Source organism: Hemitrygon akajei, chromosome 4, assembly GCF_048418815.1.
Source record: "Hemitrygon akajei chromosome 4, sHemAka1.3, whole genome shotgun sequence".
Lineage (NCBI taxonomy): Eukaryota > Metazoa > Chordata > Chondrichthyes > Myliobatiformes > Dasyatidae > Hemitrygon > Hemitrygon akajei.
In genome coordinates this window covers 67,973,264-67,992,431 of record NC_133127.1, presented here as the reverse complement: position 1 = coordinate 67,992,431, position 19,168 = coordinate 67,973,264, and the positions used below count along the sequence as shown (strand labels likewise).

General features: G+C 39.3%; 1 protein-coding gene across 7 annotated transcripts in view; it reads left to right on the top strand.

The window, feature by feature from the left end:
* Positions 1-19,168, top strand: part of LOC140726422 (la-related protein 1B-like) — a 68,721-nt gene that overhangs the window by 14,454 nt on the left and 35,099 nt on the right. For all 7 annotated transcript variants that reach the window (XM_073042792.1, XM_073042791.1, XM_073042796.1 and 4 more), the window contains exons 3-7: positions 4,517-4,581; positions 10,216-10,275; positions 11,671-11,851; positions 17,402-17,545; positions 18,506-18,661. In XM_073042792.1, the coding sequence (XP_072898893.1) occupies positions 4,517-4,581; positions 10,216-10,275; positions 11,671-11,851; positions 17,402-17,545; positions 18,506-18,661 (606 nt within the window). The remainder of the gene's footprint in view (positions 1-4,516; positions 4,582-10,215; positions 10,276-11,670; positions 11,852-17,401; positions 17,546-18,505; positions 18,662-19,168) is intronic.

Below are 19,168 nucleotides of genomic sequence, written 5' to 3'. Positions count from 1 at the left end.
ATGTTTAAAATGTGAAAAGTGACATTTGTTACAATTTCAAGTAATTTGGTATATACTTCTGTCTTTTTAGAATACTTCTAGAATTTTAAAGAAAGCTTCTTACTCTGCTTCTGAAGCATATAGGAAACCTCTAAGACACTGGAGGAAGATAAAGTTTAAGTCCTGCCCCCCCCCCCCAATTAGGTGGTTGGGTGGGGTTAAGAAGGAGGGGTTTAATCAGCCTGAAGACTTGGGGAGGAAGTAATTGTTTTTGAGTCTGGTGGTCCTGGTGTGGATGCAATGTAGCTTCTTCCTTAATGGGAGTGGGACAAAGAGTCCATAAGCATAGTAGCTCAGGTTGTTCATGATATTGCTGGCCTTTTTCCGGCACCTATCTGTATTTATGGCTTTGGTGGGTAGTCTGGTGCCAGTGATGCAGTGCACAGCTTTGACTACCCGTTGCAGAGCCTTCCAGTCCACCATAGTGTAGTTTCAATGCAGTGATGCACCATGCTAGGATGTTCTCAACTGTGCTTCTGTAGAAAGTTGTGAGTATTGATGTGCATAGACCAGCTCTCTTTAGCATCTTCAAAGTAGAGGCATTTGTGAGTTTTCTTGAATATGGACCATCAGAGTTTGTGTGAGATATGTACTCCCAGATGTTTGAAACTGTGTGCAATTTCCACTGCTGTGCCGGTGATGTGAAGAATGGTGTGAGTGGTGCAGGTTTTCCTGAAATCGGTAATCATCTCCTTTGTTATGTTGACATTGAGGATGAGGTTATTGCCTCCTTCCCCTGCTCCCTTGAATACAGAAGCTAGTTCTCTGAACCATGACTCGTGCCTGCAAGTTCAATTTCTAAACATTCATGTGAGTAAAGAAATTTCCACTTCCAGGACTTTCTATACAATTTTTGGATTTGGATTGAGATTTCTGCTTGTGGAGATTCTTTTAAGCAGGAATTCTACCAGATCTTAACATTTAATTCAGAGTGTCTGGTAATTAATTTATTACAATTTGTGGGTTTCGGCCTATTTTATTCCAAGTTTCTGATCTTGCTTATGTACTTTTAACTTTGGCCTTTTATGCTATGGATTCAATTTGATGTGTATCTCCCCATATAAAGACAGTATGGTGTTGGAACCAAGTGGCCTGAAAGGTCACTGGGTCAATTCACTGTAATATTTCTCAAAATGATCTCTATTCAATGATTTTTGGGGTCATTTTGTGGAATGGAGACTTGTGAACAAAGATGCTCATTAAATGTGCTTGTTTTATGTCTTAATCCAAGAATCAGTCTAGTAAACCTTTTCTTGACTCTAATGAATTAACACCCTCCTTTTAATATGGAGACCAACACTGTACACATTAGTCCAAGTGTGGTCTCACCTATGTTCTATGTAACTGCAGCAAATCTAGCTTTTATACTCAGTTCCCCTGAGAGTAAATGGTAATGTTTAGTATATTATTTGTATCCTCTTCAGTGAAAACTGATGCAAAATACCTGTTTAATTCATCTGCCAGCATATTTTTTCCATAATTGATCCAAGGAGCTGATCATTGACTACAGGAGGAGGAAACCAGAGGTCCATTGGCAGATCAGAGGTGAAGAGGGTCAGCAACTTTAAATTCCTCCGTGTTTTTTTTAAGGAATATATGGGTCGGCACAACTTTGAGGGCTGAAGGGCCTGTACTGTGCTGTAGTATTCTGGTGTCTAGTGTATAATTTCAGAGGATTCAATGTCTGCAGTGAGATGCTGAAGATGTTCTATAGGTCAGTTGTGGAGAGCGCCCTCTTCTTTGTGGTGGCGTGTTGGGGAGGAAGCATTAAGAGGAGGGACGCCTCACGTCTTAATAAGCTGGTAAGGAAGGCGGGCTCTGTCGTGGGCAAAGTACTGGAGAGTTTAACATCGGTAGCTGAGCGAAGGGCGCTGAGTAGGCTACGGTCAATTATGAATAACTCTGAACATCCTCTACATAGCACCATCCAGAGACAGAGAAGCAGTTTCAGTGACAGGTTACTATCGATGCAATGCTCCTCAGACAGGATGAAGAGGTCAATACTCCCCAATGCCATTAGGCTTTACAATTCTACCTCCAGGACTTAAGAACTTTTTAAAAGCTATTAATGCTTTTTGAGACGGTGATTTAGATGCATATCATATTTTTTTACTGAGTTAAGTATTGTATGTAATTAGTTTTGCTACAGCAAGTGTATGGGACATTGGAAAAAAAGTTGAATTTCCCCATGGGGATGAATAAAGTATCTATCTATCTATCTATCTATCTGTCCTGGGCCCAGCACGCAAGTGCAATTACAAACCATGCACAGCAGCATCTCTACTTTAATTACCGTAGATTCCGGATTTTAAGCCGCTACTTTTTTCCCACATTTTGAACAGCTTTGAACTTTGCAGCCTTTAATCCAGAGCGGCTAATGCATGATTTTTTTTCATGCCGCCTCGTAAACATTTTGCCTCGTAACAGTAGACCAATAAAATTGATGAGTAGTTCACAGAGGTCCAATGAAATTGTACGATAAATCAAGCGCACTTTCACAATTAAATTATTGTAAATCAGTCATTTGTACTCACCCTCATCAACATGGAAAACACTCGAAGAAAAGCATTGTGCTGCCTTTATGGCAGTTACTTAGTTTATAATATTTTCGCTTAGTAATTCATTTTCTAGTTAAAGTTAGAAGAGTTTTAACTATATTTGTTTTCTGTACTACATCGCGGGATGCTATGACGTCACACCCGGTTTCGCCGCGTCTTGTGGGATACCGGTTTGCGATAAACGGGACGGCGGGGGTCGAGCGGCGGAGCGAAAACGCTGCTTTTAAGTTAAAGGCGATCAATAACTTTTCCTGGTAGGCTGCAGTATATATATTTTTTACCAGTCGTTAGGAGATATTGGAATGTTGTTCAGTAAAGAAGTATACGCAACGTATATTTAAAAGTAGCCACGTTACGGGCACGGTTCGAAAAAAAGCATTTGCAATATGTATTTGTTTTTGTTACCATATGGATTTAATTAAAAGTTAAAAAATCCTCACGTGTAATATCTTTCTGTGTAAATATCTCCTATTACAACGTGGGACACCTGCGGCCGAAAATCCGGTGCGGCCTTTACAAGTAAAAAATTGATTTTATTTCTAAAATTAGAGCCAGCGGCTTTTAATCAGGTGCGCTCTGTAGTCCGGAATCTATGGTAGATGTTTGTGAAGATTCAGCATGACATCTAAAATCTTGACATACTTCTATGCAAGTGTGGTGGAGAGTATATCGACTGGCTGCATCACAGCCTGGTATAGAAACACCAATGCCCTTGAATGGAAATCCTGCAAAATGAAGTGGATACAGGCCAGTCATCATGGGTAAAGACCCCTCGCCAGCATTACAAGAAACCAGCATCCATCATCAAGGACCCCCACCACCCAGGCCAAGCTCTCTTCTTGCTGCTGCCATCAGGAAGGAAGTATAGGAGCCTTAGGACTCGCACCATCCAGTTCAAGAACAGTTATTGACTGAGGGATCTCAGTCGTTAGGCATTTGAACCGGTGGGGATAACTTTACTCACCCCATCAGTGAAGTGTTCCCACAACCTATTGACTCATTTTCAATGAGTCTTTATCTCCCTCTCGATATTTATCACTTTAATTTATTTATTTTTATTGTTATTGTTTCCTTTTTTTTCTCTTTGATACTTGCAGTTTGTTACCTGTTCCATATTGGTTGTTTGTCCATCCTGTTGGATGTAGCCTTTCAACGATTCTGTTATGTTTTTTGAATTTACTGTGAATGCCTGTAAGAAAATTAATTTCAGGGTTGCATATGGTGACATATTTGTACTTCAGAAATACATTTCCTTAGAACTTTGTTAATGTGTGATCTCTCTTGTATCATTCCAGTGTCTTCATTTCTTCAGTGCCTGTCACTGGGAGATCTCTCTGCAGTGTTATCAAGTATTGAAGTTTAACATAAATTCTCTTGTTTTCATTTTTATCATTCCACAGCTGAGCCCCAAGTGTTTTATGTTTGCCTCATTTAATCTGTTTTTGCTCCTTTTAGTTATTGTGCTCCTGTACTGCCTTAGATGCTTATTTTCCCCAGAGTATGTAAATCCACCAGATTGTATTTAACTATGTTGTAGTTAATTGAGGGAGATTGAAGGAATCAGGACGAAGGTGAAGTCCGAGACCTAGGTGAAAATGAACTGTGTAATTGTTCACAGACCTGGCTGATAAAGTAGAAGAAAATACTGTGGAGAGATTTCCTTTATCATACAGAAGTGAATGTAATCTGAATTTTCTGATGTTAGCCAAATCTGCATATAAGAATTCATCCTTTATGGTTGCATTTCAATGGATTTTGCTGCACGTTAGCTGCAATATGTTTACAGCATTGGCTGTATTTCAAAGTGGTTATTTAATTGTACAGTTTTTGTAACATACAAAAATGGATATGAAAAGTGTTAAGATGATTTTCTGTTTTGCATGATCTCCTCTGACATAACCTCTGCATTTTAATTACAGAACCCCAAAGTTCAACCAAAGTAATCAAGGCAGGCAAGCCCAAGACGATAAAGAAACCTGGCAAAGTATGTAAAATAAGCTTATACTGCAGATTCTTAAAAGGTTGGCTTTCTGAATTTATTAATGGGTTTAGCTTTGTATAAACCAATAAAACACTTTGCCTGGGTCACTTTTTCCATCTCATTTAACTCGTATTTCTTTGCTTCTTACCTACACTTCAAGCTCTTGCATCCAACTATTTATTAACCATTTTTATAGAAATTTCCTGGCTGAACCCATTTACAGTCATGCGGTTCTTTTCCTGAAGAAAGGTCTAATTCTCTTTGTATAGATAATGCCTCATTTTGTGTTTTGGTGTTTCCCCCTGATTTTGAGCATCTATACTTTTTATTGTTGTCGTTTCTTTAATCTGGTTACTCAGCATCTACTGGCCTAACCAGCAATGTTTTCTTCAGAACACCTGGTGATTTTTTTTGGCTTTGTTTTGATGTAGCAGGTTTAATGAGCATAAGGTATCAGCAAATTAAAAGTTGTTAAATTAGTAGCCAGGCGACTTGCTTATTAATAACACCTGCTGGGAAAGTATACATTTTGTGGCCATCCTTGCAGAGAAATTCACCCAAGTGATCACTTCCCCTTGGTACTGGATGTATACTTAAATACTAAGGAATTTAATAGTATTCAGAAGTTTCAGATACAGGTATGGGCTGTAGAGTATGCTATGTATGACATGACCCCTTTGAATATTCTATAAAATATATTGTTTTTTAAAAAAGCAAAATAATTTACCACCTGAGTAAATATTGTTGTGAAGGCAGTAATGCACTCTGTATAGCCCTGATTTATCCCAAAGCATGTTCTATGCTTGATGCCACATTAATGGTTACTGTTTTTTAAATGCAGCAAGGAAATAAAAGTAAATATGTAGATAAGTCATGGAATGAAAGCTTAAGGTTGTCAAAAGTTAAGAAAAGGATGATGATGACTAAATCAAGGCAAAATAGGATTCAGAGATATTCTGAACAGATGGATTTGGCTCAGTTTCCCTGGAGACCACTTGATGGATTTATTTTTGTTTTTCCTTCATCTCTTGTATAAAAGTCATCATGCTTTAAGAGGGAAGATGTGGAAGTCAAATACTACCCTGTTCATTGTTTTCTCTTGCCTTTAATGGAATCTTATTCTGAATTAAATATCAACATTTTTCATGTCTAATTAGAATCACATAGCAGAGAAATATGCCCTAAAGCCCACCAAGACTACACCAACCATTCATACTAAGCCACACACATTCCTGCCAGATTCTATCACTCCTTTACATACTTTGGTCCATTTACACTGGATAGTTAGGTACTAATTTGCACATCTCTGGAGCGTAGGAGGAGACTAGAATACTCAGACAAAACCCATGTGAAAGTGAAAACTGCACACAGCACCACAAGTCAGGACTGATTTGAGTCAGGTCATTGGAGTTGTAAGGCAGCTTCTCTAAATGCCGAAATCACTGTAATTGGTCTCTTCCTTGCTTTGATCTGTATTTGAAAGGATACAGTCTATATAATTTGGTAAGAAAAAAATACTGTTAGAATCCCTCATGCAAAGTATCTGTGGACTTGAATTTGCTATGATTCGCCCAGTCTTTACTCCAAAGTTTAGTTGTATACCACATTGTTCATGGTCGGTGTCCATGCAATAAAATTGCTAAACTTGCTATCTTTCTCTTTGTATGAACTGTATAATATTGCTGACAGCCATGGGATCTTATAAACTTGTGGTCGCCAACCCATCGATCACGATCGACTGGTCAATCTTTGAGACATTCCCAGTAGATCCCGGAAAAAAAGAAAGAAAGAAAGGAAAATAAATACACAAATACTGTTGAGATTGTTTCCGGGTTGCGGGGTTTTAGTTCCGTTCTTTCTGCCCAGTGCGCATACGTGTAGCTCCCCCACACTACACAGTGTACTTCAGTGGTCCCCAAACACCGGGCCGCGAGGAAACGATATGAGTCAGCTGCACCTTTACCCATTCCCTGTCACGGCTACGATTGAACTTGAACCCACGTGAGGTCATCAGTCACCTAAATGCATTCACACCCTCATGCCAGGGATCACTGGTTGGCCTTGTGCGGCCGGCGGGAAGTGCCGTTGCTGCCGGCCTGGAGCGCGGACAGATGGGCGCCGCCTCTGAACCTGTTTAGCACACCGAATGTTGTGGGGAACCCAGTGTTAAAATATTCGCAGGTGACCTAATTTGGGCTCAGTGTTTCATAAGTAGCAGAGCAGCTACCTTGCTGCCATCTACTGAAGGTCATCCCTTGGCCGATAGATCCTACAAGGTGGGGCGGACTCGCGTCCTGTCGCACTCCTCGGTCGGTTGTTCTCTCCGGACTGCGACCGCCGTGACTCTGGCACAGGGACCTCCGGCCCTGACGTTGTCCTCTCACCCTGCCCACGACCAGCCACACCTGGCAAAGGCGGCGGGCAGGAGGCTGTCTAATGAGGTAATGAAAGCTGCTTCGGTACCTTGAGTCCAACCACCCTGCACTTAAAGACAAACGGGGTTGAGTTTTTTTCAGTGGAAAAAACGTCAGCAAGTTGGACAGAAGCTAAGTGCCGAGAGCCACGAAAACTAAATTGCTGAATAGACTGGACATAAGGAACCTGCTTCGAGTATCGCTGGATTCCGGTTGTGTTTAACCCCCACCCCCCCCCCGTCAGCCGGCCCACAAGAATATTGTCAATATTAATCTGGTCCATGGTGCAAAACAGGGTGGGTCCCCCTGGTGTTTTTACCTTATTTCTACTTCCGGATTGCTGGGTTTTACTTCTGGTCTTTTCTGCCCCAGTGCGCATGCGTGTAACTAATTGATTTGGAGTCGATCTTGCCTTTCACTAAGGCCGAGGTAGGGGGATATTGGGCTTAAAATGGTTGGTGACCACTATTATAAACACTATGGATTTGGTGTTAATTACCAAAGCCTTAGCTATCTCTTGCATTTATGCACTGTTTGTTGGGAAATGTTTTGTATTGTGAATCGTGGCCATTACACAGGGCTATGGTCAAACTTTTGAAGACTTTGGCATCAGTATATTGGAGATCTTGACGTATATAGGTTATGTAGTGAGACCTCAAAGTTTTAATGATAAATTTTCTCATCAGCTTTGTGAGGAGCAGCCGACACCTCCCTCCCCTTTCCTGATCTTTCTGTCTCCATCTCTGGATACGGCTTATCTACTGATATCTACTATAAGCATACAGACTCTCACAGCTACCTGGACTATTCCTCTTCCCACCCTGTCTCTTGCAAAAATGCTATCCCCTTCTCACAATTCCTCCGTCTCTGCCGCATCTGCTCTCAGGATGAGGCTTTTCGTTCCAGGATGAAGGAGATGCCTTTTTTAAACAAAGGGGCTTCCCTTCTTCCACCATCAACTCTGCTCTCAAACACATCTCTCCCATTTCCCGCACATTTGCCCTCACCCCATCTGCCTGCCACCCCACTCGGGATAGGGTTCCCCTTGTCCTCACCTACCACCCCACCAGCCTCCAGGTCCAACGTATAATTCTCCGTAACTTCCACCACCTCCAACGGGATCCCACTACCAAGCACATCTTTCCCCCCCTCCCCCTCCCCCCCCCCCCCCCCCCCCCCTTTTTGGTTTCTGCAGGGATCACTCCCTACGCGACTCACTTGTCCACCCCCATCCCTTCCCACCGATCTCCCTCCTGGCACTTATCCTTGTAAGCAGAACAAGTGCTACACCTGCCCTTACACTTCCTCCCTCACCACCATTCAGGGCCCCAGACAGTCCTTCCAGGTGAGGTGACACTTCAACTGTGAGTCGGCTGGTGTGGTATACTGGGTCCGGTGCTCCCGGTGTGGCCTTTTATATATTGGTGAGACCCGACGCAGACTGGGAGACCGTTTCGCTGAACACCTACGCTCGGTCCGCCAGAGAAAGCAGGATCTCCCAGTGGCTACACATTTTAATTCCACGTCCCATTCCCATTCTGATATGTCTATCCATGGCCTCCTCTACTGTCAAGATGAATCCAAACTCAGGCTAGAGGAACAACACCTTATATACTGGCTGGGTAGCCTGCAACCTGATGGCATGAACATTGACTTCTCTAACTTCCATTAATGCCCCTCCTCCCCTTCTTACCCCATCCCTGACATATTTAGTTGTTTTTTTTTCTCTCTCTCTCTCTGCCCATCACTCTGGCTGTTCTCTATCTCCCTCTGGTGCTTCCCCCCCCCCCCCACCCCTTTCTCCCGAGGCCCCCCGTCCCATGATCCTTTCCCTTCTCCAGCTGTGTATCACTTTCGCCAATCACCTTTCCAGCTCTTAGCTTCACCCCACCCCCTCCGGTCTTCTCTTATCGTTTTACATTTCCCCCTCCCCCCACTACTTTCAAATCTCTTACTATCTTTCCTTTCAGTTAGTCCTGACAAAGGGTCTCGGCCCAAAACGTCGACAGTGCTTCTCTTATAGATGCTGCCTGGCCTGCTGTGTTCCACCAGCATTTTATGTGTGTTGCTTGAATGTCCAGCGTCTGCAGATTTCCTCGTGTTTGCTTTTTAGATGAACATCAGTTTATGTCAAGTGCATGATGTTTTGTTACATAAAGAAGTGCTGTAATAGTTCAGAACAGTAATGTAATATTTAAAAAATGCAAGGAATAGTCACCAGGTAAAACATCATCTAAGTTGACAGGACCAGAGCTGAAATTTCAAGTGGTCAGTCTTTTCTTGGGAATTATAATTAAGAAAATAAGCTTGTTTTTAGTTGTAGAGAAGGATCTGCGTTGGTTGTTATAGAGGTGTAGGAAAGTATGGCATACAAACAGGCTCTTTGGCCCATCTAATCCATGCCAAACAATTTAAACTGCCTAGCCCCATTGACCAATTTTTTATCTAGCAAAAAATCTCATAACTGTCCTTTACCATAGAGCTACAAATTACGTTTGCATGATGTGCTTGTCCCCTATGATTGCATGTTGTGGAGTGCCACAGTGCATGTGGCAGCATATGTTGTAACCAGGTCTCTGTGGTGACATTGTTCCCATTTGTTTCTATTTGTGGCATTGATTATCTGTTTTCTTACATTTGCCACAGAATCAAAGAACTCCTGTTTTGTCTTGGTACTGATTTCCCTACACTGACTTTAATTGATGATTTTCTTGTATCTTTTTATGCTTTTTATCTTCTTGACAGACGAGTTACAGTTTCCATTTTTCTAACCCATTTTGCACTTGCTCTGCTCCTCACTACCTACATTTTATTTTATAGCTATATTTAATTTACTAGGACACTGGTTCCAACCTGATTCACTGAAGCCCATCCCAGTGGATTAGCTGCCTCTTTACCAATACTGATGCTCTTACCCAGAGAAACCCACACCAAGCTTTGAGCCAAGTATTCTACTCCCTGGTCTTATTGACTCAAAAGATTATAGGATGATTTTGTACACTGTTCAAAATTCATATGGTTTTTATACAGCAATAATTCATTCCATTAGCAAATAGTTTGCTGCTTGAAATTTAAATGGAGTAGGGATGGAATGTAGGGCTTTGGGGAAAGCAGGGGATTGGATTGATCTGATAGTTCTAACATGGTATGTCATTTAGTAATATAAACCTCAAAGAAATTACTTGTTTTTGATTGACCAGTGTTTTTTCTTTAATTATTTTAGGCAAGTGACTTCAGTGACATCACGAACTGGCCTACTCCAGGAGAAATCGCTAATAAGGAGGTATGTTGTGTACTCATAAATACATTTTTCTACTTTATCAAAAACATACAAACTGGGCTGTTAAATGGCAGCAAATACTATTGCATACAATTTATTGTAGGAAACCAGCTGCTGCCTATCAGTTGGGTGGGTTGAAAAAAATCAAAATACATTCGCTAACTGTGGACTGCAGAAAAGCTGACTACTTATAGCACCTAATGGCAGGTTTTTAATTAGGGTGCATTTTGAGATAACTGGCAGATAGCAATAGAAACTTCTGAATTAAGTCTTTATACGCTGAGTGTAATCTTTATTTCATCCAGTATTGACATATTGCTGTGGTCTGGTTTATTTTATTTTCATTTTCTTTTGCATGGTTTAGTCCACTCAGTCAGAATATACTTAAAGAAATGCAAGTAAATGCCGGGCTTATTGGGTTTTTTTCAGCTTTAATCGTATGTATGTTGAGAGGATCGGAGTTGACGTCATTGATGTTTATGTATACTCGTGAGATACTATGAACAGCCCTTTTTTTTTCTCTTTTTAAAAGTTTTTTTAAATTTTTTTTCTTTGTTTTTTTTTCTTTTTCTTGATACTAGATTAGTAGATTAGCTAACTTTCTTAGATAGATTTTTTTTTCTCTTTTTTATACTATATATTATGGAATATCTAAACTTACCTTGTTCATATATATACTATATGGTTTATGTTTTGGGAAACTTACTTATGCTGTATTCATTGTTTATGTATTTCTTTATGTATAATGGGAGTCTATATATTTGTAATCCCTTACCATTATTTGAATTGTATCTCATTCATAATATTCTAAATATTAATAAAAAGATTGAAAGAGAGAAATGCAAGTAAGGCTGTCAGAGTTCACTGTAGTCAATAAAACTAACAGCAACTCTTTGAATTTGTGTAAGTACAGTTAACCAAAGTAAAATGAGGTACAGTATACAGTGGCCATGTGTGTTAGCAGTAATGAGCTGTGTTTTGTGCATGCCCCAATTTTAATTTGTACATCAGTAATATAATTAAATTTATTTTTTATTTCATTTTTAGCTTCTGTGAAGATTCAACATCTGATTAATCATTTGTTTGACTCATTTAGAAATTATCAAAGATGTCAGTTCAGTAATGCTAAATGCAAAGCTTGGGCCAGTTATTTATCTCTTATGTTTTAATTCTTATGAATTAGGATTTCTTGAATCCGGGAAAGTGGCCTGATAGAAAATCTACAGTAGATATTTTAAAAAATAGTTGATCTCATTATGTCTATAGATATTTTCCATTATAGATCTGAACAAATCAATGGGTACTTTTTGTTTTGAAGATGTTAACTTAATTGTGCAGCTTTATTAAAATGTGTCGTGTATCTGTAAATATGAAATTTGTACCTCTTTATATTTATAGCATCATAACATTATGAACCAAACAAGCAAAAAGCCTCTGAATAAAAATAAGAAGAAGGATAAGGCTGAAAAGAAGGACAACAGTGAGAGCAAAGAAAATAGAGAAACACCTCAAAATGATGAGGAGGAAAAATCAGCCATTGACGATGAAACCCAGGGATCTTTACAAAAAGGGAAGAAAGGTAGTTTCTTCTATGCAAAATCTCTTAATTTCATAATTTGTATTTATTTTTCAGCTTCTCCCAGCATTCTTATTTAAAGAACTCACTGGAGTTGCATTACAGTAATACAGTATAAAATCCAGTGTATATGCGTAAACAGGCCATAAAAATGGAAGGGTGATATTGGCAGTTGTACACCTGTGTGATGTGCAATAACATGTATGGTTCTGCAGTGGATTGGAAAGCCATATTCAGCCTAAGTTGACTCAGACATGTTTCCCACCCACTGCTCAGTTGGCCATGTCTTCTGCTCTTGTCACCTTGCTTGTGAAGGTTTGTAGTAATTACTGACCCTGCTAATGTCTTTGGGCTACAGGTGAGGTTGAAAGTTTCAAACTTTGGAAGCTTATAGATTTGGGCAGGTAACTTCTCTTTTTTGTACTGTTCCCAAAATGAGCTGGTATCTGTCATGTAGATAGAAAGCAACATGGGTTTAGGCTGAAATTTGAAATCCAGCATAATAGGATTACCTACCGTAGATTCCGGATTATAAGCCGTTACTTTTTTCCCACGCTTTGAACACGGTGGCCTTTACTACGGTGCGGCTAATGCATGGTTTTTTTTCATGCCGCCAAAAACATTTTGCCTCGTAACAGTAGACCAATAAAATTGATGAGTAGTTCACAGAGGTCCAATGAAATTGTACGATAAATCAAGCGCACTTTCACAACTAAATTATTGTAAATCAGTCATTTGTACTCACCCTCATCAACATGGAAAACACTCGAAGAAAAGCATTGTGCTGCCTTTATGGCAGTTATTTAGTTTATAATATTTTCGCTTAGTAATTCATTTGTTAGTATTTTCTAGTTAAAGTTAGAAGTGTTTTAAATATATTTGTTTTCTGTACTACATCGCGGGATGCTATGACGTCACATCCGGTTTTGCCGCATCTTGTGGGAAAATACCGGTTTGCGATAAACGGAAAGGAGGGGGTGAGCGCATTAGACCCGAGCGAAAACACTGCTTTTAAGTTAAAGGCGATCAATAACTTTTCCTGGTAGGCTGCAGTATATATTTTTTTACCAGTCGTTAGGAGATATTGGAATGTTGTTCGCGCACTGTTCAGTAAAAAAGTATACGCAACGTAATTTGTGTGTTACCGATACGTATGTATATTTAAAAGTAACCGTGTTACAGGCACGGTTCGAAAAAAAGCATTTGCAATATGTATTTGTTTATGTTACCATACGGATTTAATTAAAAGTTAAAAAATCCTCACGTGTAATATCTTTCTGTGTAAATATCTCATATTACAACGTGGGACACCTGTGGCTTAAAATCCGGTGCGGCTTGTACAAGTACAAAATTGATTTTCTTTCTAAAATTAGAGCCTGCGGCTTTTAATCAGGTGCGCTCTGTAGTCCGGAATCTACGGTAATTTACTATGTGAGATTTGGTTTTATGTGATAATAACATTAAAGCTTAAAATTTTTAAAAAGTGGATTGAAAATGGATTGAAATTATGGTAATGGGAAAGGTTTTAGAAGGTCATATAGATAAGTAAATAACATCATTTTCAGAACTTTACATTATATTTGCATACTATGTAAGTGCTTTTACGAAGAAAGCATGGCAGTACCTCTACTTACTTAGCAGCTTGCAAAGATGTCATGCCAAATCTAAAATTTTGATGAACTTCTACAGATGTGTGGTGGATAGCATATTGACCAGCTGTGTCACAATCTGGTATAGAAATACCCAATGCCCTTAAGCAGAAAATCCTACAAATCGGAATCAATCAGACTTTAATCGCCAAGTACCTATGCACATACAAGGAATTTACTTCTGGCAGATGTTGTCTCTCTGCTCATAACAATAATAATGATAAATATAAATGAAAATATAGATTATACATACAGGTAGTGCAATCCAAGTAATAGTTAGCCGACAGTTAACCAGCAGTTAACTGTTCAGCAAAGTGACCGCAGTAGGGAAAAAAACTTCTCCAGTGCCTATTAGTCTTAGTCTGGAGGGATCTGAAGCGCTTACCAGACGGAAGCAGATCAAACAGTCCGTGCGCAGGATGGGAGGAGTCCTTTATGATGTTCCCCGCCCTCTTCTTCAACCTGGAAGAGTACAGGTCCACAATAGAGGGCAGGGAGGCTCCAATAATGCGCTCGGCAGTCCTCACTGTGCGCTGTAGTCTGGTTCTATCCTGCTTGGTGGCGGCTCCAAACCACACAATGATGGAGGTGCACAGGACAGACTCAATGACTGCAGTGTAGAACTGCAGCAGCAATTCCTGAGGCAGATCGTATGGCCCAGTCCATCACGAGTAAAGCCATCCCCACCATTGAGCACATCTACAAACCCCATTTCCAGGAAAGTTGGGATATTTTCCAAAATGCAATAAAACAAAAATCTGTGATATGTTAATCCACGTGAACCCTTATTTAACTGACAAAAGTACAAAGAAAAGATTTTCAATTGTTTTACTGACCAATTTAATTGTATTTTGTAAATATACACAAATTTAGAATTTGATGGCTGCAACACACTCAACAAAAGCTGGGACAGAGTTAAAATAAGATTGAAAAGTGCACAGAATATTCAAGTAACACCGGTTTGGAAGACTCCACATTAAGCAGGCTAATTGGTAGCAGGTGAGGTATCATGACTGGGTATAAAAGTAGCATCCATCAAAAGCTCAGTCTTTGCAAGCAATGATGGGTCGTGGCTCATCCCTTTGTGCCAAAATTTGTGAGAGAATTGTTAGTTCAAAAGGAACATTTCCCAACGCAAGATTGCAGAGAATTTAGGTCTTTCAACATCTACAGTACATAAGATTGTGAAAAGATTTAGAAAATTCAGAGACATCTCAGTGCATGAAGGGCAAGGTCGGAAACCACTGTTGAATGCGCGTGATCTTCGAGCCCTCAGGCGGCACTGCCTAAGAAACCGTCATGCTACTGTGACAATTATAGCCACCTGGGCTCAGGAATACTTCGGAAAACCATTGTTACTTAACACAGTCCGTCGCTGCATCCAGAAATGCAACTTGAAACTGTATTACACAAGGAGGAAGCCATACATCAACTCTATGCAGAAACGCCAGCGAGTTCTCTGGGCCCGAGCTCATCTCAGATGGGCCGAAAGACTGTGGAACCGTGTGCTGTGGTCAGATGAGTCCACATTTCAGCTACTTTTCGGAAAAAAACAGGCGTCAAGTTCTCCGTGCCAAAGATGAAAACGACCATCCTGATTGTTATCAGTGAAAGGTGCAAAAGCCAGCATCTGTGATGGTATGGGGGTGCATCAGTGCCCGCGGCATGGGTGAGTTGCATGTATGTGAAGGTACCATTGACTCTGAGGCGTATATTAGGATTTTAGAGAGACATGTGTTGCCATCAAGGCGACGTCTCTTCCCGGGACGTCCATGCTTATTTCAGCTGGACAATGCCAGACCACATTCTGCACGAGCTACAGTGGCGTGGCTTTGTCGACACACAGAGTGCGTGTGCTTGACTGGCCTGCTGCCAGTCCAGATCTATCTCCTATTGAAAATGTATGGCGCATCATGAAGAGGAGAATCAGACAACGGAGACCACGGACTGTTGAGCAGCTGAAGTCTTATATCAAGCAAGAATGGACAAAATTTCCAATTGCAAATCTACTACAATTAGTATCCTCAGCTCCAAAATGATTAAAAAGTGTTATTAAAAGGAAAGGTAATGTAACACAATGGTAAACATGCCTCTGTCGCAACTTTTGTTGAGTGTGTTGCAGCCATCAAATTCTAAATTTGTGTATATTCACAAAATACAATTAAGTTGGTCAGTAAAACTATTGAAAATCTTTGCTTTGTACTTTTGTCAGTTAAATAAAGGTTCATGTGAATTAACATCACAGATTTTTGTTTTTATTGCATTTTGGAAAATATCCCAACTTTTCTGGAAATGGGGTTTGTACATGGAGAGTTTCAGGAAAGCAGCATCCATCATCAAGGACACCCACCACCCAGGTCATATGCTCTCTTATCACTACTGCCATCAGGAAGTAGGAGCAGGACCCACACCACCAGGTTCAGGAACAATTACTACCCCTCAGTCATCAGGCTCTTGAACTTCACTCAACTTTGCTTGCCCCATCACTGAACTGTTCCCATAACCTATGGTATCATTTTCAAGGACTCTGTCTCATGCTCTCAATATTTATTGTCCATTTATTTATTCCTGTTTTTTTTTCTTTTGTATTTTCAGTTGTCTTTTGCACACTGCTTGTGTACCCTGTTGGGTGTGGACTTACATTGATTCTGTTATGGTTATTGAATTTATTGAGTATGTCCCCAAGAAAGAGAATCTCAGGATTATATATAGTGACATCTATGTACTTTGATTAATTTACTTTTCCTCTTCCAATTCCATTCTTCTGTATAAATTAAGTGTAAGCACGTACATTTGTGATTTGATCATTCATGTGACAGCACCAGAAAATATTGCTTTTCTGGATATTTTATTGAAGGCTAAATGTCTTGCCTTTTGCTTACCATGTTATTTATATGTAAGTGGACCATATTCTTCTGGGTAGGCAATTATTCTGATCTTAGAGTGCTGTATTTATTTCTTCCTCATTTTTTTAACTATTCAGTTTTTTGCTGATTGCTTTCAGTTTTGAATAGAAGATAAATTCGGCTTTAATATTGAGTTACACATTGAAGATGTTCATGCCAATAATTAACCAAAGGATGGTTCTTCTGAAATGTAAACATTCACCAAGTGATTGCAAATTAATTATACTACATGTAAGCCTTTATTTTGAATGTAATAGGCATCTGTTAGTCTTAAGAGACCATGGATTTGCGCCTTGGAAAGTTTCCAGGGCACAGGCCTGGGCAGAGTTGTATGGGAGACAGGCAGTTGCCAATGCTGCAAGTCTCCCCTCTCCACGCCACCGATGTTGTCCAAGGGAAGGGCAAGGGCCGATACAGCTTGGCACTGGTGTCGTCGCAGAGCAATGTGCCTTGCTCAAGGACACAACACGCTGCCTTAGCTGAGGCTCGAACTAGCGACCTTCAGATCACTAGACTAACGCCTTAATGACTTGGCCACGTGCCAACACTTATATGTAAAATGCACATATAATGTACATCCTATTTTTTTAATATGTTTTTAAAATGCATTATTTCACATTGAAATTGTTATCTGTGCTTTATGTTGCATTTTATGTAAATGTTATGCTTTTGTTTTTTCTAAATAATCTGATAAGTATACACATGTTATTTTTAATTCCAGTTGTTTTATTTTATGCATTGAATTCACCTTGTTGCCCAGGTTTTATTTATTGGAATTCTATGATTTCTGTTTGTGGTTTTCATGTTTAAAGTTTTATTGCATTTTAACAATTATGCTTCAACTTGAAGTGTGTTGTTTCTGGAGGTAAAACTTTTTCTAAGCCAAAAGATGACCTATATTTCCTTTGTTCTGCAGCTTCTATTTGGATACTGAAAAATTGTTGACATTTTAACTTTATTGAGCATAATTAAAACTATCTTATTTTTAAAACATTTAGCCAACAAGCATAAATGGGTTCCATTACATCTAGACGAAGTGAAGCAGGATGGACAAGAAAGGCCTAATTCACGTAACAGTTTGCGATCTCAATCAGATGCAACACGATCAATCCAAAACAACAAAAGAAATGATTATTCCAGAAGTAAGTGGCTTGCATATTTTAATTCAGTGCAGTATTTTGACGCTTGTTTATATTAGCTGCAAGATTAACAGTCAAACCGATTTGATACATGTATATGTATTCCCAACATTTTCAGATGTCAGCAACTCCAATGTTCCAATTATCAACTGTGTAAGCTGCAATGAGTTTAGATTCAAAATTTGGTTTCCTTTTCTATATTGGAATATGCATTGCTCTCTGGAACATATTGAAACACCTCCCATTAATCTATACAGGGTTATTTAATCTTTCAGCAAAGTAAACAACCCAGCAATAATTTCTCTTTGATCTGAGAACCAACTGAGGAAAGGCCACTAGAAGCTTAGGGAAAATACGAGTTGTCAAATGGTTACGATTCTGTGGAGTTGTACGTGTGCTCAAAGTTCATGTCCAACTTCATTCAGCTAAAAATGTAATGTTTTTTCTTATCTTTTTGGAGAGTTGGTCTACAGATATTAAATTGAGGTACAGAATACAAGACAATTTAATGAAAATATTTCACCATTCTCTATTAATTTATTCATTTGCTTTCATTATTTTCTTGGTTTGGAATATTTTGAAAAAGAATTTCTCTTGCTTCAGAAAGCTTACTGAATATTTTTTGTATTGGTGGGGGGAGGAATTGCATGATTCAATTGGTTTGTGATTAAATTGATTTGGAAATACTAAAGTATAACCAGAATACTAATCAAATGGGTATCTTTAACACTTTTTTAAACAATGGAATTCCCATAAGAAACAAACCCATGGCACAAGTTCTTAAAATAATGTATATGTGAGTTTTAAAATGAAGTTTCTGAAAAGTCATTTGGCTACCAGACCAGTCAGACACAGTCAGAGATGATTCACTAAATTATTCACATTTAAGCAATGGTTACTACAGAAAATGGGTAAAATATCATAGTATTTTTTTTAAAAATATTTAATTTACTTTCTGTGAAGGTTGGCGCCGAGATGACAAACGTGATAGAGACAGAAGAGATGATGCTGATGAAGTTGGCAGCGTTAGGAGCGAGGGTGGTGGCATGCGAGGAAGTTTTAGAGGAAGAGGACGAGGAAGAGGGCGCGGCAGAGGACGTGGTAGAGGAAACTCGCGTAGTAAGTATTTTTGCTGTAATTTGGTATTGATTTTATTAAACCAATAATTTGCAATTTAAAACATTAGACATATATATGGAGAGACAATGATCACAGGTGTTGGAATCTGGAACAAAAACACACTTGAAGCTGACTGGATCTGGCTACATCTATGGAAGGAAATGGACTTCTTTGTCATGAATCTTCATCTGGGCATAGTTTCGCTTGTGGCCAAAAATGTAATGGATAGAAATATATAGGTTAATTCAAAGGGGCAATTTTGGTATGAGGTAAATTGTTCTTTAAATTTGTGGAAGTAATCTCGATTATAACAATCTGTTATGTGTTTGTGTGAAATTTGCAGTGCAGTGAATACTTTGGTGAAGCTACTCTTCTTTGTATTTCCAATGTTCAGCTTAATAGTGTATATTGTACACAGAAATCTGTCCCATGAGCTAGCTGTACAAATAGAATGATGTGGGAGATGTGTAACAATGAGTGTAAATTCTATTAACCTGACTAATTTAG